A 21,490-nucleotide genomic window follows, 5' to 3' on the forward strand; every position below is an offset into this window, starting at 1 on the left:
TTAGGTTTTTTTGTTAATGTTTCGAATTTTGTTAGCTATAAGTATTACAATTTAACATAGAAAACTGTAAATATCGAATATATTATATATACCTAACGTTTATGAAGATAATTATATGTGTGTTTATGTGTTTTTATTGAAATTACGACATTTGTATATGCATTTTGTATGAAAATAGTTGATATTTAAAGAAATGCATGATATGAATATGATTTTTATTTGAAAATCTGTTAATTTATGTGAATATTAATATGAAGTTTGTATTTTCAGAGAAAATATGATACTATTATACAAATGTGTGTATCAATTATTTATATTAAAGTCGAATACAAAAAACCTATATTTATATCGGCTTTGTAAACTGTTGAAATTATACATTTTTGTGATATTTTTAATAATTACTTATCGTCTTATTAAAATTTTTTATCAAGATCTGTATACTACATTAGTACTCATATGTGTTGAAGTATAATTAGTATGTTTATATTTATGATCTAAATGGTGATATTTACGACAACTATATAGAAATTTAATATTTATCATAATATGGTTAATCACATGGTGAATAAGACATTTAAAACTTTAACTCCAATCAAAAGAAGAATGAAGTTACGAACTGTTATATTATTTATATTATATACAAATGTAATAATACAATACTATCATTAATGTTTGTGAAATTGTATTTATTTCAATTCTAAAACTGTGTAAGTACAGTTAATATATTTCTTTTTTATTTTAAAATAGAAATGTATTTGTTTTGATTATATGAATGATTACATAAGTTATGCCTTCAAAAGTGGGTGATATTGAGTAGGTAAATTAAAGTATGAAATAAAGTTTGCGCACGCCTATGGTAATAATAATATTAATTTATATTATGTAGCTTTCAAATGTTATGGAAAATATACTACTGTCTACTGCAATAATACCGAAACAATTCATTCGTATTCATTTATATTTAATATAATATAACTTACCTATATCAATGCTATGGTACAATTTAAAATGTAAGGCAATTAATTAAATATTAATATGTTGCACATGACGAATCCAACCAGAAATCAGAATATCCCTAGACGAAATTTACGTACCAATGTTTTAAAAGTACACTGACCGCAATTTACATAAAAAATGACTGTGACCTTTTTTTAGGTACTTAGTTTACTGGTTCCATATAAGATATGACCGTGACTTTTTTTGGGGGACACAATTTACCAACTCCAGCTGTATAAAGTTCGATAAAGATAAATTATTGATAAAATTATCGAACGTTTTTACAATAATAGCCACTAAATCAAATATGTGAAAAAAAACGTCTTTTACGTCAAACTTTTTTTTTTCATAAGTTCATGCATAACAAGGAATGCTGCACTTGCAAATAGTAAACGATAACTCATAATTCAAAATAACTTATAATATTTATGGAGAAAAAAACTATAAGAATTGAAAACTGACAATGTCCGTAAACAGCTCGAAAAGATTCAAATTATTTTTAAAATTGTATTGTTGAATATAAAATGAAAATATAAACATTGATTAAAATTGTCATGTATCTACAGTTCTTCGTTTTTGAATAACAATAAAATTACAAAACCACTACATGAGAAATCGAGTAAATATCAAATAATGTAAAAATATGAATTTCAAACGCTCATAAAAATTTAATTTGATTTGATTATAGACATTTTTTTTTTGATAAAGGTAGATAAACTTATGAATAATCTTGTATTACATTTTCAAATCTTAGAATTAAAAAGAAAAATTTTTATGAGTACTCATCTCAAAAAAGTTTGCTAAATATCGTGATTTGAACTTTGAATGCTTATAAAAAATAAAAAAAACTGTGATTAAGGATTTTTAAGATTTTTCAAATGTCATTGTAACATTATAGTATGAGCTTTGTATTAAATTTTCAAGTTTTTAACACAACAAATTAAGTTTTATTGACACTCTTAGAAAAAAACTCTAAGAAAATTGAAAACTGAAAATGTCCCTAAACACTTTAAAACAAATCAAAACATTTTGAAAATGTTATTGAGTATAGAAAATGCATATATAAACAATCAGTGAAAATATCATGTATATACATTTATTTGTTTTAAAGTTATTTTTTTTTATTTAATTTATTTAAGCATATTTACAATCTATACAATTTGTACAATAAGTAAATTTGATAACATAGGTTATATTAATGACTTAACTTTTTGTAAAGACGAGTTGCTATTTCGTTGACTGTTGGGATTTGGAGATCTTTATGTAATGTGTCGTTATGTCATATGCCATGGGGCTCCAGTTATTTGTGTAAGACATATAGACTGGAAAGCTTGTATGGGTCTTATATTGGATTTTTTGGCTTGGCCCAAGATTTGTATACCATATGACCAGAGGGGGGTAATTATCGTCTTGTATATTAATATTTTATTTTTTAAATTCATTTAAGAAGACAATAATTGACGGAGGAGATGTAGACGTGTGTTTGATTACCTTTTCTGTTTTGTGTGTTGGGCCCAGGTAGTTTTAAAGTTACACCAAAAACCCAAATCGATTTTGTCAAAAACTGATTCTGTGTAAAAATTCCTGTTTTTCCTTAAATTTTATGTTGTTTCTCCCAAGCTTTTAAAAACAATTGGGAATCTGAAAACTTAACCTCCCGAATGCACCAACTAGATTCACTTCTCCATCGAAAAATATACTGTTAAAGAAAATCGAAGACGTTTTACTGCCCCAAACCGTAATGACAGAGGCAACAATTAAAAAATTTTAAATTTAAAAAAAAATAAAACACACATCATTGTAAAAACAATACATTCTTTGCTCCGCTCAGAATCTAAAACGATTATAGCATAAGTATATTACTAATAATTATGAAATAATAATAAATTCAAAAAAGTACTATTATTAGTAACTAATTATTAGTAAATTGAACTAAGAAAATTAAGTAGGTACCTATATAATCAGTAAATCGCTTTAGGTACCTAAAAATGCATGAACAATAAATTAATAACAGCAATTATAATGACAAAATATCTTAATAAAATATATTAATATATAACATCAATATAATATAGGTAGGTACTAAAATCGGAAAGTGGAATCTAGTTAGTGCATTGGGGAAGTCAAAATTTAAAATTCAAAAGCACCTAGAAAAACAACATAAAAATTAAAGAATAACGGGAAGTTTTACGCAAAATCGGGCTTTGACAAAATCGATTTTCGTTTTTGGTATAACTCTAAAACAAACGAACGTATATAAATGAAATTGGTTGTTTGCATATACGCATTTTCTATATACGATAACATTTTCAAAATATTTTGATTTGTTTTGAACTTGTTTTGAACATTTTCAGTTTCCAATTATATTAGTTTTTTTTCTATGAATGTCAGTAAAAGTTAATTTATTTGTCGGGTAAAAAAGCTTGAAAATGTAATACAAGGCGCCTACTTTATTGTTATAATAGAATTATAAAAATTGTAAAAATCCTTAGTCACAATTTTTTTTATGAGCATTTTAAAGTTCATATTTTGAAAAATCACAAAATTTAGCAAATAATTTTGAGTTAAGAATTCATAAAAAAATTTCTTTTTAAATCTAACATTTGAAAATTTAATACAAGATTACCCATAGGTTTGTCTAGCTTTACTAAAAATAAGTAAATAAATAAATTATTTAATAATAAAAATTAATAAAATTATTTATTATTATTTAAATAATAAAAATTTAATTATTTTAATAAATAATTAAATAAAAATATTTACAAGCAAATTAAATGACCTCAATAGAAGCAGACGTAGTACTTACTTTCTCGCCAAGTACTCGTTATCGTGGTCAGTCTCGAAAGAGTAAGACTTTGTCTGTGTTAGGTAGGGATCTCACCCTTGAACATCCAGTTATCGTGGTCACCAAAAGGAGAATTTAAACAAGCTCATACAGCAGGTGTCGATAACTACTAACTCGTTTGACAGTTTGGGAATCGGAAACCGAAATATACCTGTTGTATACGTTAAGCCTTTGCCTGGCGTATACGACACATATCATATGCTGACGCTCTTTTTCTTATACAATGATAATATTATATCATTGAATTCGAATTAAATACTATCCATTACAGTGACCAATTTTTAACCTACTGTACATCAGAGTGACACCCACTTAACCACCTTTTTTATATTACAACCTATATCATATGTATTTATAATATTTGTTTAGTACCTACCTACATGGCTACATACTAATTATTAAAAACAACTTAGTAGCTATACATAAGATAGCTCTACAAATATTTACTATACATATGTATATATTTATGTATTATATTTAATCGTATAACTAAGTATCATAATTTATAATTATGCATAGCATTAAACTGATGACATTAACGTGCACATTTGTACATAATATACCTACTCCAAGCTTGGTCCTACATAAAAAATGGTGGTAAATAACACGTTTCGTGTTTATATTTCTAGCGAGATGTATTTTGTACCTACATTTATGATCTAAATGGTGATATTTATGACAAATATATAGAAATATAATATTTATCATAATATGGTTACATATAATATGATTTTTATTTGGAAATCTGCTGATTTTTAATATGAATAAGACGTTAAAAACGTAAAAGTAACATTTCATTACTCAATGATAATAAATAAATAATAATTTGGACTCTTGACTATGTTCATCGAGAAATAATTGACATCAAGTATCAATGTCGATGAGGTGAGTGAGACATTTAAAACTTTAACTCCAATCAAAAAAAGAATGAAGTTACGAACTGTTATATTTATATTATATACAAATGTCATAATACAATACTATCATCAATGTTTCTGAAATTGTATTTATTTCAATTTTTCTTTTTTAATTTTAAAATAAAAATGTATTTGTTTTGATTATATGAATGATTAAGTATTAATAATTGAAGTTATGCCTTCAATAGTGGGTGAAGACCTACTCAATGGTAAATTTAAGTACGAAATAAAGTTTGCGCACGCCTATGGTAATAATAATATTAATTTATATTATGTAGCTTTCAAATGTTATAGATAATGTTATAGATAAATGTTTTTAGACTAGATACATAATTATTTTATACACTATTCTATTTACTTTATAAATAATGTAAAACGCATGTATATTGCCATCACAAGATAGTATATATCTTACCATGTCTAGTAGATATAAAATAATTAGTCATAGTTTGATTTTGTATAGGTATAATATATATTGAATATTCGTTCTATTACATTTCTATTTTACTTAGTGAAGGGTAGATAGAAACAATTATTGAAATTTTTAAAATTACCGATAATTTTTTAGTTGTTGTTTTTCAATGTTTAGCCGCGTTGCTGTAGAAATAAACGGAGCGTTTAGAGTTAATCGAATTTCGTACTAATGTGTATTCTGCAGTTTAGTGAACGTTTCATTTTTCATATTGATAACACGAATATTCGGTCCAGGTGACGTCGAAGTAACGACTTTCCCTATTTTGTATTTACTTGTTTATCAGCACTTTTTATTATTTTTTTAAATAACATTTTTAATGGATCTTCTGTATAAATGCATCCAGGGCCCTTTAGGTAAGTACCAGGCTGACACTGTGTATTGCGATACAAGATACTCGATACTTCATAATATTATAATTGTATCGAGAAACAAGATACAAGATACAGCCGTATCTAAGATCAGGGGCGTATTTATGGGGGTGGCTGAGGGGGCTTCAGCCCTCCCCCGAAATCTAGGAATTGTTTATTAAGTCTACTTATTATGTTCTACTAGATGTAAAATCGTAAAAGTTCAATATAATTTTATAAAGAATTATTATTAACAACGAACAAGTTATTCATATTATAATGTGTCAATGACGATTTTGATCGTAACGATTATATCTTTGAGTTCGGTACATAATGCTTAATTTTGACGTGCGGCATTATCGTAATTTTATTTGATTTACTGATATTATACACGCGTTGTCGCGTTTCAATCATCGTGCAATAATTATACGAGCATTAGTGTCTGTGAAAATTTAATGTATCCAAACATGTATGAATTACTAAAAATACTAGCTATAATACCAGTGTCCACCGCTACAGCTGAGCGTAGCTTTTCGACGATGAGAAGACTCAAAACGTATTTAAGAAATACAACTTTAGAATCTAGACTAGTGGGACTTGCCCTTTTAGCTATTCATAGAGACATTGACATACCAGATGACATTTTATTAGATAAATTTGCTAACAGTGGCAAAGAAAGAAATTTAAATTTGATTTGTTATATTAATATCGTATTATTATTATTATTATTATATATTATTTCTTTATTAATTTTTTTAAAACATTAAAAATCGTGACAAAAATTAAAATTGTGTACTAATTTTCTAACTCTTATTTTTAATAGGCTGAATTAGGAAATTTTAGTTGGAGAAAATACCACAGCCCCCCCCCCCCCCCCAAAAAAAAAAAAAACCTAAATACCCCCTGTCTAAGATATACGTATCTTAGATTTTTGTATCGAAGATACTTCCAAAATGTACAATATAAATCAAATCCAACCCTGACTATTGACTGTTATTATACAATGCATATTTATATAATTAAACATTTATAACATGGGTACCTACTAAAATTATTAGTAGAATTGTATAAATATAATTAAATACTAAGTAATTACTAATTAGTATAATAGTAATGAGTAAAATTGTTGATTACAGTATTATAATAATCAGTATTTGCGATTTTTATCAATGTAATATATAATATAAGACTAGTTTAATAATTAAGTTATTACTAATTGCTTCTGTAGTTTATGTCTATCTAAATAAGTAAATGTACGTGAATAATAAATAACTGTCTTGTGGATTGTTATTATTATCAAGTCATTACATTTTGTAGTCTATATTAATTAATAATTACCTAATTATTATTAGGTAGGTAACATAATTGTGTATAAATAAAATTTTTTAAAAACCTATGACTAATTTTATTTAAATGTATCGATCCATACAGCCATACACTTGATACAGGCAAATGGTAACGATGTATTGCACGTTTTATTATAAACTATGTATATATTTTTATATATTAAATCTAATAACACTATAATATTAAGTACCTTAAGGCTAATAGACTATTGGACATAATTTAAAAATTAGAAAAAAGCTAAGTATTTATTCTTTTGTACTAATAACTTATCAGTTAATAGTTATCAGTGTCTAAAAAAGAAAAATTAAGGGGCTTATACAGGCAACCTACTATAATATGGAGCGTTACAGTGTCCCCTAGCAAATCTAAGATCTTCTCGTATTCTAATCTATAGTATTTGTTATTATCAAGTCATTACATTTTGTGGTCTATATTAACTAATAATTACCTAATTATTATTAGGTAGGTAACCTAATTGTGTATAAATAAAATTTTTAAAAAACCTATGACTTATTTTATTTAAATATATTGAGTGTCTAAATACTTAAAATGTAAGTATCGAATATCTAGTATCTCAATAATCCAAATCCAAGTATCTAGTATCGTGATTTTTTAGTCAGGTCAGGGAAACATGCAGTATGGAATGGGTGACACAATTTAGTATTAAGTGTTAAACAGTATGTTTTAGTAGACGTAGCAAAATTGAAATTAGGCTATGTAAATAATATCTAAAATCAAAATTACTTATTGTACACATGTTGAATAGATAGTAATTAAATATTTTTGATAATGAAAAAAAGAACGCAGGTACCTATTTATTATGTTAATATTTTATCGATTGAAAGTTGTCTGTGTTCTGAAAAATAAAATTTGAACAAATATAACTCGATACCTCTAACAAATACCAAAGATTAGAATACGGGAAGCTCTTAGATTTGCTAGGGGACACTGTAACGCTCCAAATTATAGTAGGTTGCCTATATAAGCCCCTTAATTTTTCTTTTTTAGACACTGATAACTATTAACTGATAAGTTATTAGTACAAAAGAACAAATACTTAGCTTTTTTCTAGTTTTTAAATTATGTCCAATAGTCTATTAGCCTTAAGGTACTTAATATTATAGTGTTATTAGATTTAAAATATAAAAATATATACATAGTTTATAATAAAACGTGCAATACATCATTACCATTTACCTGTATCAAGTGTATGGCTGTATGGATTATGGACACTGTATTACTAAAACAAGGTTTATTTCATAGAGTTATACTTGATGGTTAGCTTATTGTTTTTACAATAATTTGATACAGTTCTACACGGTTATACGGGTCTTAAGTTGTAGACATTTTAATGATATCGATAGTTGTGAAAAAATAATTATATAATTATCATAAAATATTGATTATCCTAACTAAAAAATATGTACAGTGAGAAATGTGTGACATAAAGATTAATACAAAATATTATTAAAACAATATAAAAAAAATGTAGGTACCTACTAAATATTTACAATAGTGTACACCAACATTACAAGTCATAATATTATGTACAATGTACAAATACAAAATAATAAAAGAAATAGAACTTAGGTATGAGAACCTTTAATATATGTATGAACAATATTTTTATATTTATGATATAATATGTTAAATTAATAATTAGGTGTATAATATTATACAATATAGGGTAAAATATGGCGCCAAATTATTTGTATTAGTTAACGAGTACATAAAAGTGATAAGGAGAAAGGGGCTGAATAGGCAATCACATGCATTTTGGAGCGCTATGACGCCAGCAGGTTTCTACAGAGCTTCTCGTAGGTTAGGTTAGGCTATATAATAAAATAAAAAATTTTACCCATATTTTATTGTATTTTTCAATATTTTTCAGTATTCAAAACATATTAACTAACCAATTAGAAGAACGGCAACAAGACGAACAAAAACTAAGAACAACTTTTAAATGATTTTAGGTAAAATACGACAGGATATGATCAACACTAATTATTTGGACTTGTAAAAACTTTTTAAACCTTTTTTAATTTTTTTAATTATTTTTTTATTAATAATTTGGGTTTTAATTAAATTTGTTTGGCTTTTATAATTTTAATTTAAACTGTTATATTATTAAAATGAATAAGCATTTTTTAAAAACAAATATAGAACTGACAATCTTTATATAAATTAAAAAAAAAACTATCTAGTTCAGTAATGTATTAGTCCCTGAAAATAAGTATGTAAAAGTTCATTCTTCATCAACTATTATACAACATAAATCAGCTGTTCTGTAATGTTTTCTATCACTATGCCCGCCCACTCGTTATTCAATCAACCATAGCTGTTCAAAGTAAGTATAGAGACTGAAAAACTTTTATTTGTGGACTAATGATTAATACAAATTAGTATAATCTTCTTTAAATACACGGGACAAAAATAAAATTGATTTCTAGCTTCATCATTTTTCATTAGATTCTGAGCGGTGCTATGAATGTATTTTTTTTTACAATGAATAAAACGAAACAATACACAATTGTTTGGTTTTATTTGTGCCTGTGTATTTTATCAGCGATATTTATTCGAAAATAAACGAGTAGAATCGAATATTTTCTAGACACTTCGAATATTTTGTTAATTCGACTATTATGGTTCACGGAAATACATTTTATAGTTTGTATTGTTTTATCTCACACACGTACTTGCATAGAATTGAAATAATAATATAATTTAGTCAATAGTTGAAGTGCGTTTTTTTATGCACATTTTTATGCACACAAATATTTATTGATAAAATATAACTGTCTTGACTTTAAATATCATATATTGATAAAAATATCATCCACTTGCTTATTTTTTTAATATTTATAGGGAAAATAAATCTCGAAAACAGATGTTGCGTAAAAAGTCCCGTTTTTTTCTTAATTTTTTCATTTGTATTTCATGTCACTTTTGTTAACTATTTTTACTTTTGACACCCCCCCCCCCCCCCCCCAAAGTACCAACTAGATTCAGAAAAGTTACTGTTGAAGAAAATCCGAACATTTTTACTGTCCTAAACGGTGATGACAGACACAAAAAAAAATTTAAAAAAAAAAACACACATCATTGTAAAATCAATACATTCATCGCTTCGCTCAAAATCTAAAAAAAATATAATTATAAATTTATCTATTACCTCTTTTACAAAAAATAAAAATGTTATTTGTATAAATAATTTTTTCTTGCTTTTTGGGAAGCTAACTTTTTTAATTATATCATCTGTATTAATTAGGTACGTCCAAAACATCACTCTCTGAACACAAAACCATAAAACTATTTAAATTTTCTTGAGAACTGCTCGTTCAATATTTGTTTTTTTCACGAGCTAATTTGGAAAAATCTCTTTCAGCCGAACAATTTGCAATAGGTATTGTACAATCTGCCAGGGGACTACTATTGTTTGATATCTGTTGTGGGCCCGGGGCCATGGCCCTCCTGCCCCCGCTTAATCTGGGCTTGGCCCTCCTTGTAGCACAATTAATAAATCCTATATATTTTCTAATTGTATATAATTACATTATTATGTATATTTTTATTCAACATTTAAATTATTATTATTATATTTATTTACATAATTACCTAGTATTACACTTTAATTGTTTAATAATTTTTAAAATGTAAAATATATTTTAAAAATGGTTCTAGTTTTTGAAAACACTGCGAAATTATCCATCGGTTACCTAGGTTACAAAATATGATCTATAGCAAATGACAATCGTCAGAGACCAACAACGATTCCATTACTAACAAATTATTTCGTTCCATTTTGGTTGTTGAGCTATTTTCACAAATTAATTTGTAATTGATATTAATTAATCTGAATACCTCCTTCCGGATTGAACATTTGGGTCGGAGATGAAGACGCGCGCGCTGCGTTTTATTTCGCGGAAGAATAAAATTGATGATTTCCGCTGTGGCTTTGTTGCGCAGGGCGGGGGGGGGGGGTTTATAAATTGTTTATATAGAAATTATCCGAGTATTTACACTTTTATTATTTGAAAACAAATCATAAAATCGGTAAATGTAATACACTAATACACAAATTACTAATACTAATTCAAAATAAAAATGACGTTTAGTTTAACCAATAATTCGTATCATAAATATACTTTAAAACCCCCCCCCCCCCCCCCCCCCAGAAAAAAAACTGTATCTATGCCACTGGATTTACGTAAGTTTTTTCCTCCTACTCTTTTGACGCGATAGACTTAAAATAAATAACATATTTAGTGGCGGGCCAGCCGGTAGCCGCCTGCAAACGCTGAGTAATTTTCAATAAATCCAGTTGTTTTATAGGTGTACAAAATTATTGTGATACTATGGAAAATACCTTAAGGGCGTTCAGTGGGATGAAACACGAATTTAGTGTGCCAAAAGTACCATTTTTTAAACTAAAAAATTATTGATTTTTTTTATTAGTAATTTATCGTTACAATATTCAGTTATTACATTGTATACCTACCTACACGTAACAACAACATATTATTTTTTTATTTTATTTATTTTTTTTTTCGTAATTGCTATATTATGTTGACGTTTTAAGTGTTTTAGTGATTTTTGAACTTTTTATGAGTGATACTTAAATTTACGCAGTTTTACCAACTATTCATTACATACATATTTTAAAGGAAATTGATAGCTGTTTTTACAATAATATCCACGATATATTTATTTAAAGAAAACCATTTTTGTAAATTACTGTTGAAACTGAATGCAACAAATGTTTAATTACAATATGTATGTATTGAATAGTTGGTGAAATTGTGTAAATATCAGTATCATTTCTCCAAAGTTCTATAAAATCATTAAAACACTTAATATTTAATTATTTAAACAACATGATATATAACAAATACAAAAAAAAAAATTAACTAAAAAAAATTATGAATATTTCATTATTACATTTAAGCCAATTATTATATAACAATTGTATAAATAAAAAATAAAATTTATTCATTTCAAGTGAGAAAACTAAATCTTTACAGCAATACGTCATATTTATAAAGAAAACTATTTTTGTAAATTACTGTTGAAACTGAAAGCAAAAAATGTTTATAATTTGAAACAGCTATCAATTTCCTTTACAATATATTGTAAATAATGAATATTTCGCAAAACTGCGTAAATTTAAGCATCACTCCTCAAAAGTTCAAAAACCTCTAAAACACTTAAAATGTCAACATAATATAGCAATTACGAAAAAAAAAAATTTATTAAAATAAAAATAATAATATATCGTTGTTACGTGTAGGTATACAATGTAATAACTGTGTAAAAAAATTCTATTTTTATCGTTGAAGTGTGAAAATTAAATAATTTAAAAATGTATAAAAGTTTGTAAATATCAATCAAATAATGTTTATATTTTATACAAACAGCGGTATAAGTCAGGTGTATGTTTATTCATTCTTTTGAAATTCTGGTTTAAGCGTCATAATATTGTAACGATAAATTATTGATAAAAAAAATGTAAGTGAGTAACATTATGTTACTATGTTAGTGTAGCTTAAACATTTATTTTACTATAGATACGAGCGGATCAAAGAATTTATTGGTTTTACAATGATGTGTGTTTTATTATTTTTATTTTTAATTATACTACTATACCTACTGAGACCACTGAGACAGTTAATATAATATATTTTATACAATATTTTAGATTATTATCGATTAGCGATAATACATATTTTGTATACAGGTATTTCATCTAATATTTATAATGTAGCAATGTAAGTAAAATAAAACTGAACCAAAAGAAGAATTTAAACAAGCTCATACAGGAGGTGTCGATAACTACTAACTCGTTTGACAGTTTGGGAATCGGAAACCGAAATATACCTGTTTTATACGTTAAACCTTTGCCTGGCGTATACGACACATATCATATGCTGAAGCTCTTTTTTTTATACAATGATAATATTCTATCATTGAATTCGAATTAAATACTATCCATTACAGTGACCAACTTTTAACCTACTGTACACTAGCGACACCCACTTAACCACCTTTTTTATATTACAACCTATATCATATGTATTTATAATATTTGTTTAGTACCTATCTACATACTAATTATTAAAAACAACTTAGTACCTATACATAAGATTAGCTCTACAAATATTTACTATACATAATAAAATTATGTATATATTTGTGTATTATATTTAATCGTATAACTAAGTATCATAATTTATAATTTATGCATAGCATTAAACTGATGACATTTACGTGCACATTTGTACATAATATACCTACTCCAAGCTTGGTCCTACATACAAAATGGTCGTAAATAACACGTTTCATGTTTATATTACTAGCGAGATGTATTTTGTATTTCTTGACTTAAAAATTACAAACAATTAAAAATTATTTTATCGGACATAATATTATTATCAATAGTCATTAAAACTATTTAAAACAAATGGTGATCGCACGCAAGTATTTTCAAATTTTCATAATAATTGGAATATTCTTACAAGGTAGGTACATAGTAAATATTAATATTAAAACTTTTTTAAATCATTTATATTGGTGCCTATATTATAAATATAAAAAAAAAATATATTTAGTGTGTGTATTGTGTATGTTGTGAGAGAAGAAGTTGTACACCAGACCCAAACCAAACCGTCACGTCTATCCGTAGGACTATAAATATGGAATAAAAACTTTCACGTTATTTGTAATTTGTACGACGCTGTAACGCACAATACTCACAATTAAGTATCAGTTAGCTATCATATAACATAGTATAACATAATACAAAATTAACATAATTTATTAATTTGCAAATATATGGGTCGTTAATAACATATTATGTAGACAACACTTGCCTATTATTCTCTGATACATTATAATAATTTGTATATACTAAAGCATCTACTGGAGTAAGCCAAAATTATTTCAAATTCATACATTTTTATGTATTACTTAAGTCTTGTGTCGATACAATTATCTGTTTTTCAAATAAGAACCTTCGCTCTTTTACTGTAAATTATTTAGGGAAAAAAATACTGTTGTCAATTCTATAGTATTATACGATTAGATACTCTGCATATAAATAAACCGTATTTTCAATAGAATATTTAAAGAAAATATGTAGATCGTTTAGTTAGAAGTTTATTTAGAGATAAAATAATAGAAAATTTAAATAATTTAAAACAATTTTATTCAAACATTCTGTCGTATACACCGATCACAAATAAACGAACAAATTAATTATAATAAGCTAAAACTTATATTAAAACATTGACGTCCAGTGGCGATCAAAGTGGCTTAATACAAAATTCACAAAATCAAAAATGTATAAAATACTTAACACGTGTTCATGAATTATAAATTAATATGAATATAATATATACAACAACCAACAAGGAGACCATGCATAAGCTAATATATTCTCAAATGTGATGGCATATCAAATATTACTGCCCCATAAACATTCACTAAACTTTTCGGCCATGGTTCCAAGATCCAGGTATTGGTTTTAGGGTCATAGATTTCTACAGAATCCAAAAATTCATCAGATCCGCCAATAACATAGAACAAACCCTTAAATGTCACAACACCTATATTGAAAATTCAATTTAAATTCAATAAGTTCATTAGAAAGATTTTCTTAAAAAATTTATATTTATAGTTACTTGAATTGAATCTGGACAAGTGCATATCTTTGATAGGAGACAAAACTTTAGTAATTGGTGAATAGGTCTCAACACTTTTAAGATACACTGAACTTCCGAGTTCCTGACAGGCACCACCAATAGCATACATTATACCGTCTAAGACTCCTATAACAGGGGCACGGCGTTTTGTAGACATTTGTGTGACTGGTGTCCACGTGTCAAGGCTGGGATTATAGCATTCAAACCAGGGTCCCCTCTCTCAGTAGACATATTAGATATTAATCGCCAATCTTGAATACTCCTGTCAAAAACCTCTGCACTATTTGAATAATCAAAAAAGTATAAGCGAGTTGAAATTGTTAATTGTTTGCATATCTTATAATACTCATAACTTCCTTTAAAATAAAATATTACCAAAAGCCTATGAGATGTCCTGGAAAATAATCTAACCTTTAGAAAAAGCTTTAAAATTAAATACTTAATTTAATAAACTGCCAAAAACTATTAAATAATGCAAAAATTTACATAATTATTTAGTTATACCACCTTCCCAAACACCTATCCCCCTGTTATTAGTATTTGTGAATCATACGATTCAATTATATTCCTCGCAATCCGCATAAGTAAGTTGATTTTTCAACAATAATTAAATACAACAATTACAAATTTAATAAGGCATACTTTTTCTTCAAATAGACCGTTAATGTCATCACGAGAGATTAGATTTATCATTTCTTCAGAAGACAAAGATAGGAATTCACCAGCTTCAACCAGTTTTCGGAAAATTATTATCATTATATCAATACAATTTACTGACAGTGTCAAATTTAATCAAGCTTACAAAAAATTTGTTTATATGTATTCTTCAGAACTTGAAGACAATTCCATGCAGTTATAAAAGTCAGCAAATCCTTTAATACCAAAACAATTTGAAGGATTCTGATGTTTTTGTAAAAAGTCAACAGATACACATTTTACATGATTCAACTGTAAGAGATTAGCAGCTGGAAACAAAACCTAAACAAATAAACGATAATAATGAATTTAAATAATTTTGATTATAATATAAAATAACTAGGGTTTAAATCATTTAGTCTTGTTTATGTAATTACAATTGTTTTTAGTCGATTCAAAAAAGAAAATAACAGTTTAGTTGAAAACTCATGAACATTTTTCTTCAAATTGTAAATCTATGATTTCTTATAAAAAAACAGCCATGGTTTTGCTTCAGAAGCATTTTAAAAGCATAGTTTAAGAATTGAAAATTTAAATCAAGATTTCTCATAAGTACCTAGTTTAGTATGAAAACAAAAATTTAAAAAATAATTATTTATATTATATAAACAGTCTTTTTAATAGATATTTTAAGCTCAAATATAAACTAAATTAGATATATTTTAAACAGAGAATAACGATTTTAGTTATAAAAAATTTCAAAATATAATTATGATTATTTAAACTGACTAAACGTCTTCGCTCTGAATAGTTATTCTTATACAATGAATATATATAAATTTATTTATTTTGGAATAAACACTAATTTGAAACAACTATTTGGGCAAATAATATAACATAAATTGAACTTAAGAATAGTATAACAATATACTATCTTCAATAGTGAAATGATATACATTGAATTCAAATTTAACACAATCCATTACTGTGACCTACTAGACTCCTAATGCGTAAAGCAGAACAGTGCCCTCTTGCACACCTTTTTATTTTTTTAATTTGTATTACCTATGGTAGGTATACCGAAAATACCATATAAAAATCCATATTGTGTTGCATTTCTTCACCACAAGCAAATGTTTCAAAGAATTGTCTAAATTTACAACATCTCCATCCCTTTTGGCAAAACTGGTGAACATTGCACGGAAGTATGGACTAGCTGATACTAAAACAACTTTATGTACATACACTATTACACCGTCTTCTGTTTCTAACTTAATAGCACATAACTCTCCATCTCTAAAAATATAGAACGTGTTATTATTATTTATTTATATAACAGTTAAAATTACTAAAATGTCATAGGTACCTGTGTAGACTTTGTAGGACTTGAATTAAACTGGGAGTATGACAGCTGTTTATATATAATTTAGATTCACAGTTGGATTTCAGAACTTCCTTTTGGCCACTTATCCATGGTATAACATGTTTTACAGAATCCATCTCTTTTACTATGTAGTATCAATTTGTAATTACTATTATAACTGCAAATAATATCAAATTTGTCGTACTTCCCAAAATGTTATTTCACTTGGTTTGCAACCTATTAATGATTAAAAATTAAATTAAAATTTAACAAATTACATTTTTGTACTACATATTATCTCAATATCTATACTATTTTACTTTTTGTTAATAAGAATTTTAATAAAGTTAATAAATAATTAACGCTGCAAAATTGAAATTTAATCTTGCATGTTTTGTATTTGGAAAATATATGGGGCCGGTCAAAGACGAAATAACTGGGGAGCGGAGGCGAAGAAAGAACATAGAGCTGGAAATACTGTATGGTAGTGCAGACATATTGGAGGTCATCAGAAGCAGAAGACTACGGTGGGCTGGCCACGCTTGGAGGAGCCAAAATCCACTTTTACATGCAGTGATTGAACAAAACCCTGTAGGAAAAAGGCCTCTGGGAAGACCAAGAATGCGTTGGGAAGATGTTGTAAAGAAGGACGTTGAGCAGTTGGGAGGTTGTTCCAACTGGAGAAATCTAGCATTGGATAGAGAAAGATGGAAGCTTGGTTGTGAGACGGGATGGTCTTAAAGGCCCAATAAACCCAAAAAAAAAAAAAAAATAAATAAATAATTAACGCTTCAAAACTGAAATTTAATCTTGCATGTTTTGTATTTTTTTCTTGCCTAATTTAATTTTTTTCTTGCATTTTTGCATGCATATTTTACAATTCAAATACATATAAATTTGGATTTTATATATTATAATATGTTTTAAACATTTAAAACTGTTTTTAAGTTAATTTATCATTGGTCAATGTCTAGAAATAGTATAATACATTCATATTTAGTAATGATTAGATTTTTTTAGAATTAATATAATGAGGTATGCTTTGTATTTATACTATATCAGCAAAAAATAATAACATTGATCAAATTATATTTAAATATTATTTATAAAAGTGCTCGTGCAGTACGCTATCTACCGCCACTTTGTTGGTGTAATACAGTATATAATATAATTGTTAACTACTGAAAAATATGACTTATTCTTAGAAATGTTATATTTTTATTATATTTTATTAGTATAGGAAAGTACTTGCGACTTGAGTCGTTACAACAAACAATATTAACATATTTTATGTATTTAATGGTTATAAAAAACTATACCTAAATAGTAGATACCAACCTAATAGATAACGGTTTAACCTACAGTCTTATGGAATGTAGCATACTATACAAGAGAACCTTATTAAAATATGATAAAATATTCAATTGACTACAATACGCACATTGTGTTATGTACGTAGGTACTTATTTATTTTGTTTTGTAGTTAACTTCAGTTAGTAGGTATTATACGTATCTGTAGATGCGGTATATTATATTCCGTGGTCTATAGAAATATGGAATCCAGTGTACCAGAACACGAATACGGATTAAAGTTAGTTATACTTATTAGTTCATGTAAAATATTATATTAAATAGCAGGACGCGACAAGCAACAACTTGCCTACAATGAGTAGGCCGCTAATTCACGTCTGACCGACCGGCGACCGTTGTTATCAATTATTTTTCTTATCAATTATCATAAACCGCGATCACGAACTATTTATTATATAGAGGCAAATATGTACTATAGATTAAAATACGAGAAGCTCTGTAGAAACCTGCTGGCGTCCATAGCGTTACAAAATGTATCGGAATTAAGACAACATAAAATAGTAACTACTATTACAACTACCGATGTATTGTACATAAAAAAAATTTTCTATCGAGCTCGTAGTTAAATTTTGCCAAACTTACCTAAAACGAGAAATGAATGTCTTATTATTATCTACTACAAGTTACAACATCAAAAGTGATAAATTACTTATAAATTACAGCTCCGGGTTACCGATCAGGCCATGGTGTGTCGTGGGTGTCGACGTCCAAATGTGGGTTGAGCTGGTCGTTCGCAGGTCCTCTTCAGGTCGTTGTCAGTCCTCGAATTCCACTATCGACCGCCGATTATGACTCTTCATTCTTGACCATCCAACTATCAACCGCCAATTATAGACTCTATCGACTACCTCACTGTAGACTTTATCATAACTATCTACCACCATGCGTCCCGGTCGGTTATTTACACGATGTGAGCTAAACATCGCGTCAGCATAATATATATATTTCATAAATATATACACATTTGCCATTACTAACACTCAACATATTAGCCGTGCCGATGACGATAATCGTTAAAATACCAAACAAGTAAAATACTATGAACAACACTTGATGCGTAAGTATTTTTATCAAAGGTAATATAATTTTACTCTTCAGAAATCATAACTCACTACCTGATATGTCGTTGTTACGTGTAGGACGTAGGTAGGTATAAAATGTAATAACTGTGTAAACATTTCTATTTATATCGTTGAAGTGTGAAAATCAAATAATATAAAAATGTATAAAAGTTTGAAAATATCAATCAAATAATGTTTATATTTTATACAAACAGCTGTAAGTCAGGTGTATGTTAATTAATTCTTTTGAAATTCTGGTTTAAGCGTCAGAATATTGTAACGATAAATTACTAATAAAAAAAACAAATAATTTTTTAGTTTAAAAAATGGTACTTTTGGCACACTAAATTCGTGTTTCATCCCACTGTGCGCCCTTAAGGTATTTTCCATAGTATCACACTAATTTTGTACACCTATAAAACAGCGGGATTTATTGAAAATTACTCTGCGTTTGCAGGCGGCTACCGACTGGCCCGCCACTAAATATGTTATTTATTTTAAGTCTATCGCGTCAAAAGAGTAGGAGGAAAAAACTTACGTAAATCCAGTGGTATAGATACAGTTTTTTTCTGGGGGGGGGGGGGGGGTTAAAGTATATTTATGATACGAGTTATTGGTTAAACTAAACGTCATTTTTATTTTGAATTAGTATTAGTAATTAGTGTATTGGTGTATTACATTTACCGTTTTATAATTGGTTTTCATACAATAAAAGTGTAAATACTCGGATAATTTCTATATAAAAATGTATAACTCCCCCCCCCCCCCCCCCAACCATAACTACTCCACTGCGTAAAGCATCAATTTTATTCTTCCGGCGAAACAAAACGTACCCACTTTAAGAGCCACCGCGCGTCTTCATCTCCCACCCAAATTCAATCCGGAAGTAGGTATTCAGATTAATTAATATCAATTACAAATTAATTTGTAAAAATAGCTCAACAACCAAAATGGAACGAAATAATATGTTAGTAATGGAATCGTTGTTCGTCTCTGACGATTGTCATTTGCCATAGATCATATTTTGTAACCTAGGTAACATATATTGGGGACCCACAAATAAATATATTCAACAAAAGAAGGTGGATAAGTGGATGTCGCTCTGCTTCGCCCCCGTAGGTACCTATATATAACATATTTTAAAATTTATAGCAGAGCGTATTCGGCAGCGTACGTCGTACGTACTATTAAAATCATACAATAAATTATCATTTTTGTACATCATTATTCATTATGAATATAATATAGTTGTTGAAGGTCTGTGATTTTTTGGCATAAAGGTACATAAAAATATTTGACATTTTTAACTATTAAAAAGTTTGTACATATTGGTATGACGTATAGGTACGTATAGGTATGACGAAAACCAACGAACAGTCAATGAATGTATAATGTAATATATGTATTTAAATCTAACGCATACATTGTAGTTATCTAGAGCGTTATCCACTGTTATTCGCTTTTTAATTTTTGCATGATAATTTTCTCTTTTTAGGCAATTTGATCGATCAAGTTTGCAAGAATAAATATAATATATTCTATTTACTTATATGACGACAACAGAAATCTGCAAAATAATATCATAATTAATTAAATACATTTTTTTTTTATAACATTCATAATTTTTTTAAAAAAAGCAATATCACTTGAGTGAGTTATATAGACATATAGTTAAATAACTGAAGCAATACACATCACTCATATAATATTAATTTTCCCATATTTTATTTAAATATTAGTTGTTTTTATTCATACATATACTATTTATCTATTTTGTACCTAATAAATATATTTATTTCCTCGCTTCACACGATGATTTACCAATCAAAAAATGTTATTTCTGAAATTTAGTCTACCTATTAATGTATGATTTTATGTGTTTAAAACGATAAAAGTTTTAGAAATTCAATATAACGTTTAGTTTTTTAAATATCAATAAATCTTTAGAGTGATATTTTCGTTAAAAGGCGCGTCATTGCCATTTAAATTTTATAAGCATAAAACAAAAATTCAAATAATATATCTCTTTTAAGACTAATGCCTGAAATATTAACATCAACGGCTGAAGAGTTGATTGTTAAGTCATCATAATATAATTACTAAATATAATAAAGAGGTTACAGTTCTGACTTGACTCGTCAACTTATTATAATCAAGAGCTATCTTCCAAATTTCAAACCAACCATTTAAAAAATATGTCAATTCAAGATATAGCTGATACTAATGTCAAGGTTGTCAAGGAAGAGTTGAATTCTATATTTCCCTATGTATTTATCGGTAGGTACTACAACAATATATATGCCTCACCTGAGCAATAATTTTCAAAGCTTCAACTTATAAAAAAATATTTACGTAACACAAACAGACAAGATAGACATTCAAGTATAGTTTTATAGAATAATATTGAAAGAAAACAAACTATGAACATAGAAAAT

The 21,490-nt window shown here is 27.2% G+C and overlaps 2 protein-coding genes across 3 annotated transcripts in view; one reads left to right on the forward strand and one right to left on the reverse strand.

Annotated features, from left to right (window-relative positions):
• LOC132935774 (kelch repeat and BTB domain-containing protein 8-like) overlaps positions 1-16,870 on the reverse strand; it is a 75,724-nt gene extending 58,854 nt beyond the window's left edge. Inside the window, exons 1-4 of one of the 2 annotated variants that reach the window (XM_061002387.1) lie at positions 16,627-16,870; positions 16,326-16,556; positions 14,604-15,602; positions 14,082-14,528 (exon numbers count right to left, since the gene is read on the reverse strand). In XM_061002387.1, the coding sequence (XP_060858370.1) occupies positions 15,569-15,602; positions 16,326-16,556; positions 16,627-16,760 (399 nt within the window). In that variant the 5' untranslated portion in view covers positions 16,761-16,870 and the 3' untranslated portion in view covers positions 14,082-14,528; positions 14,604-15,568. Of the gene's footprint in view, positions 1-14,081; positions 14,529-14,603; positions 15,603-16,325; positions 16,557-16,626 lie in introns of those variants that run through there. The other variant, XM_061002388.1, reaches the window with a different exon arrangement.
• LOC132935775 (uncharacterized) lies at positions 13,243-17,376 on the forward strand. The gene is made up of 2 exons (XM_061002389.1): positions 13,243-13,442; positions 17,051-17,376. The coding sequence occupies exons 1-2, from the start codon at positions 13,385-13,387 to the stop codon at positions 17,362-17,364; spliced, it is 372 nt and encodes a 123-aa protein (XP_060858372.1). The 5' UTR covers positions 13,243-13,384; the 3' UTR covers positions 17,365-17,376.
• The last annotated feature ends 4,114 nt before the right edge of the window (positions 17,377-21,490 follow it).

The sequence above is a fragment of the Metopolophium dirhodum genome, chromosome 1 (assembly GCF_019925205.1).
Source record: "Metopolophium dirhodum isolate CAU chromosome 1, ASM1992520v1, whole genome shotgun sequence".
In the NCBI taxonomy this organism is placed as follows: Eukaryota; Metazoa; Arthropoda; class Insecta; order Hemiptera; family Aphididae; genus Metopolophium; species Metopolophium dirhodum.

What these genes read in the sequence shown, in the direction of transcription:
- LOC132935775 (XM_061002389.1), top strand. Translation starts at nt 13,385, where the DNA reads ATGGTGATCGCACGCAAGTATTTTCAAATTTTCATAATAATTGGAATA. An exon ending in AATTGGAATATTCTTACAAG is followed by an intron (nt 13,443 to 17,050) that starts GTAGGTACATAG and finishes GGCCGGTCAAAG; the next exon opens with ACGAAATAACTGGGGAGCGG.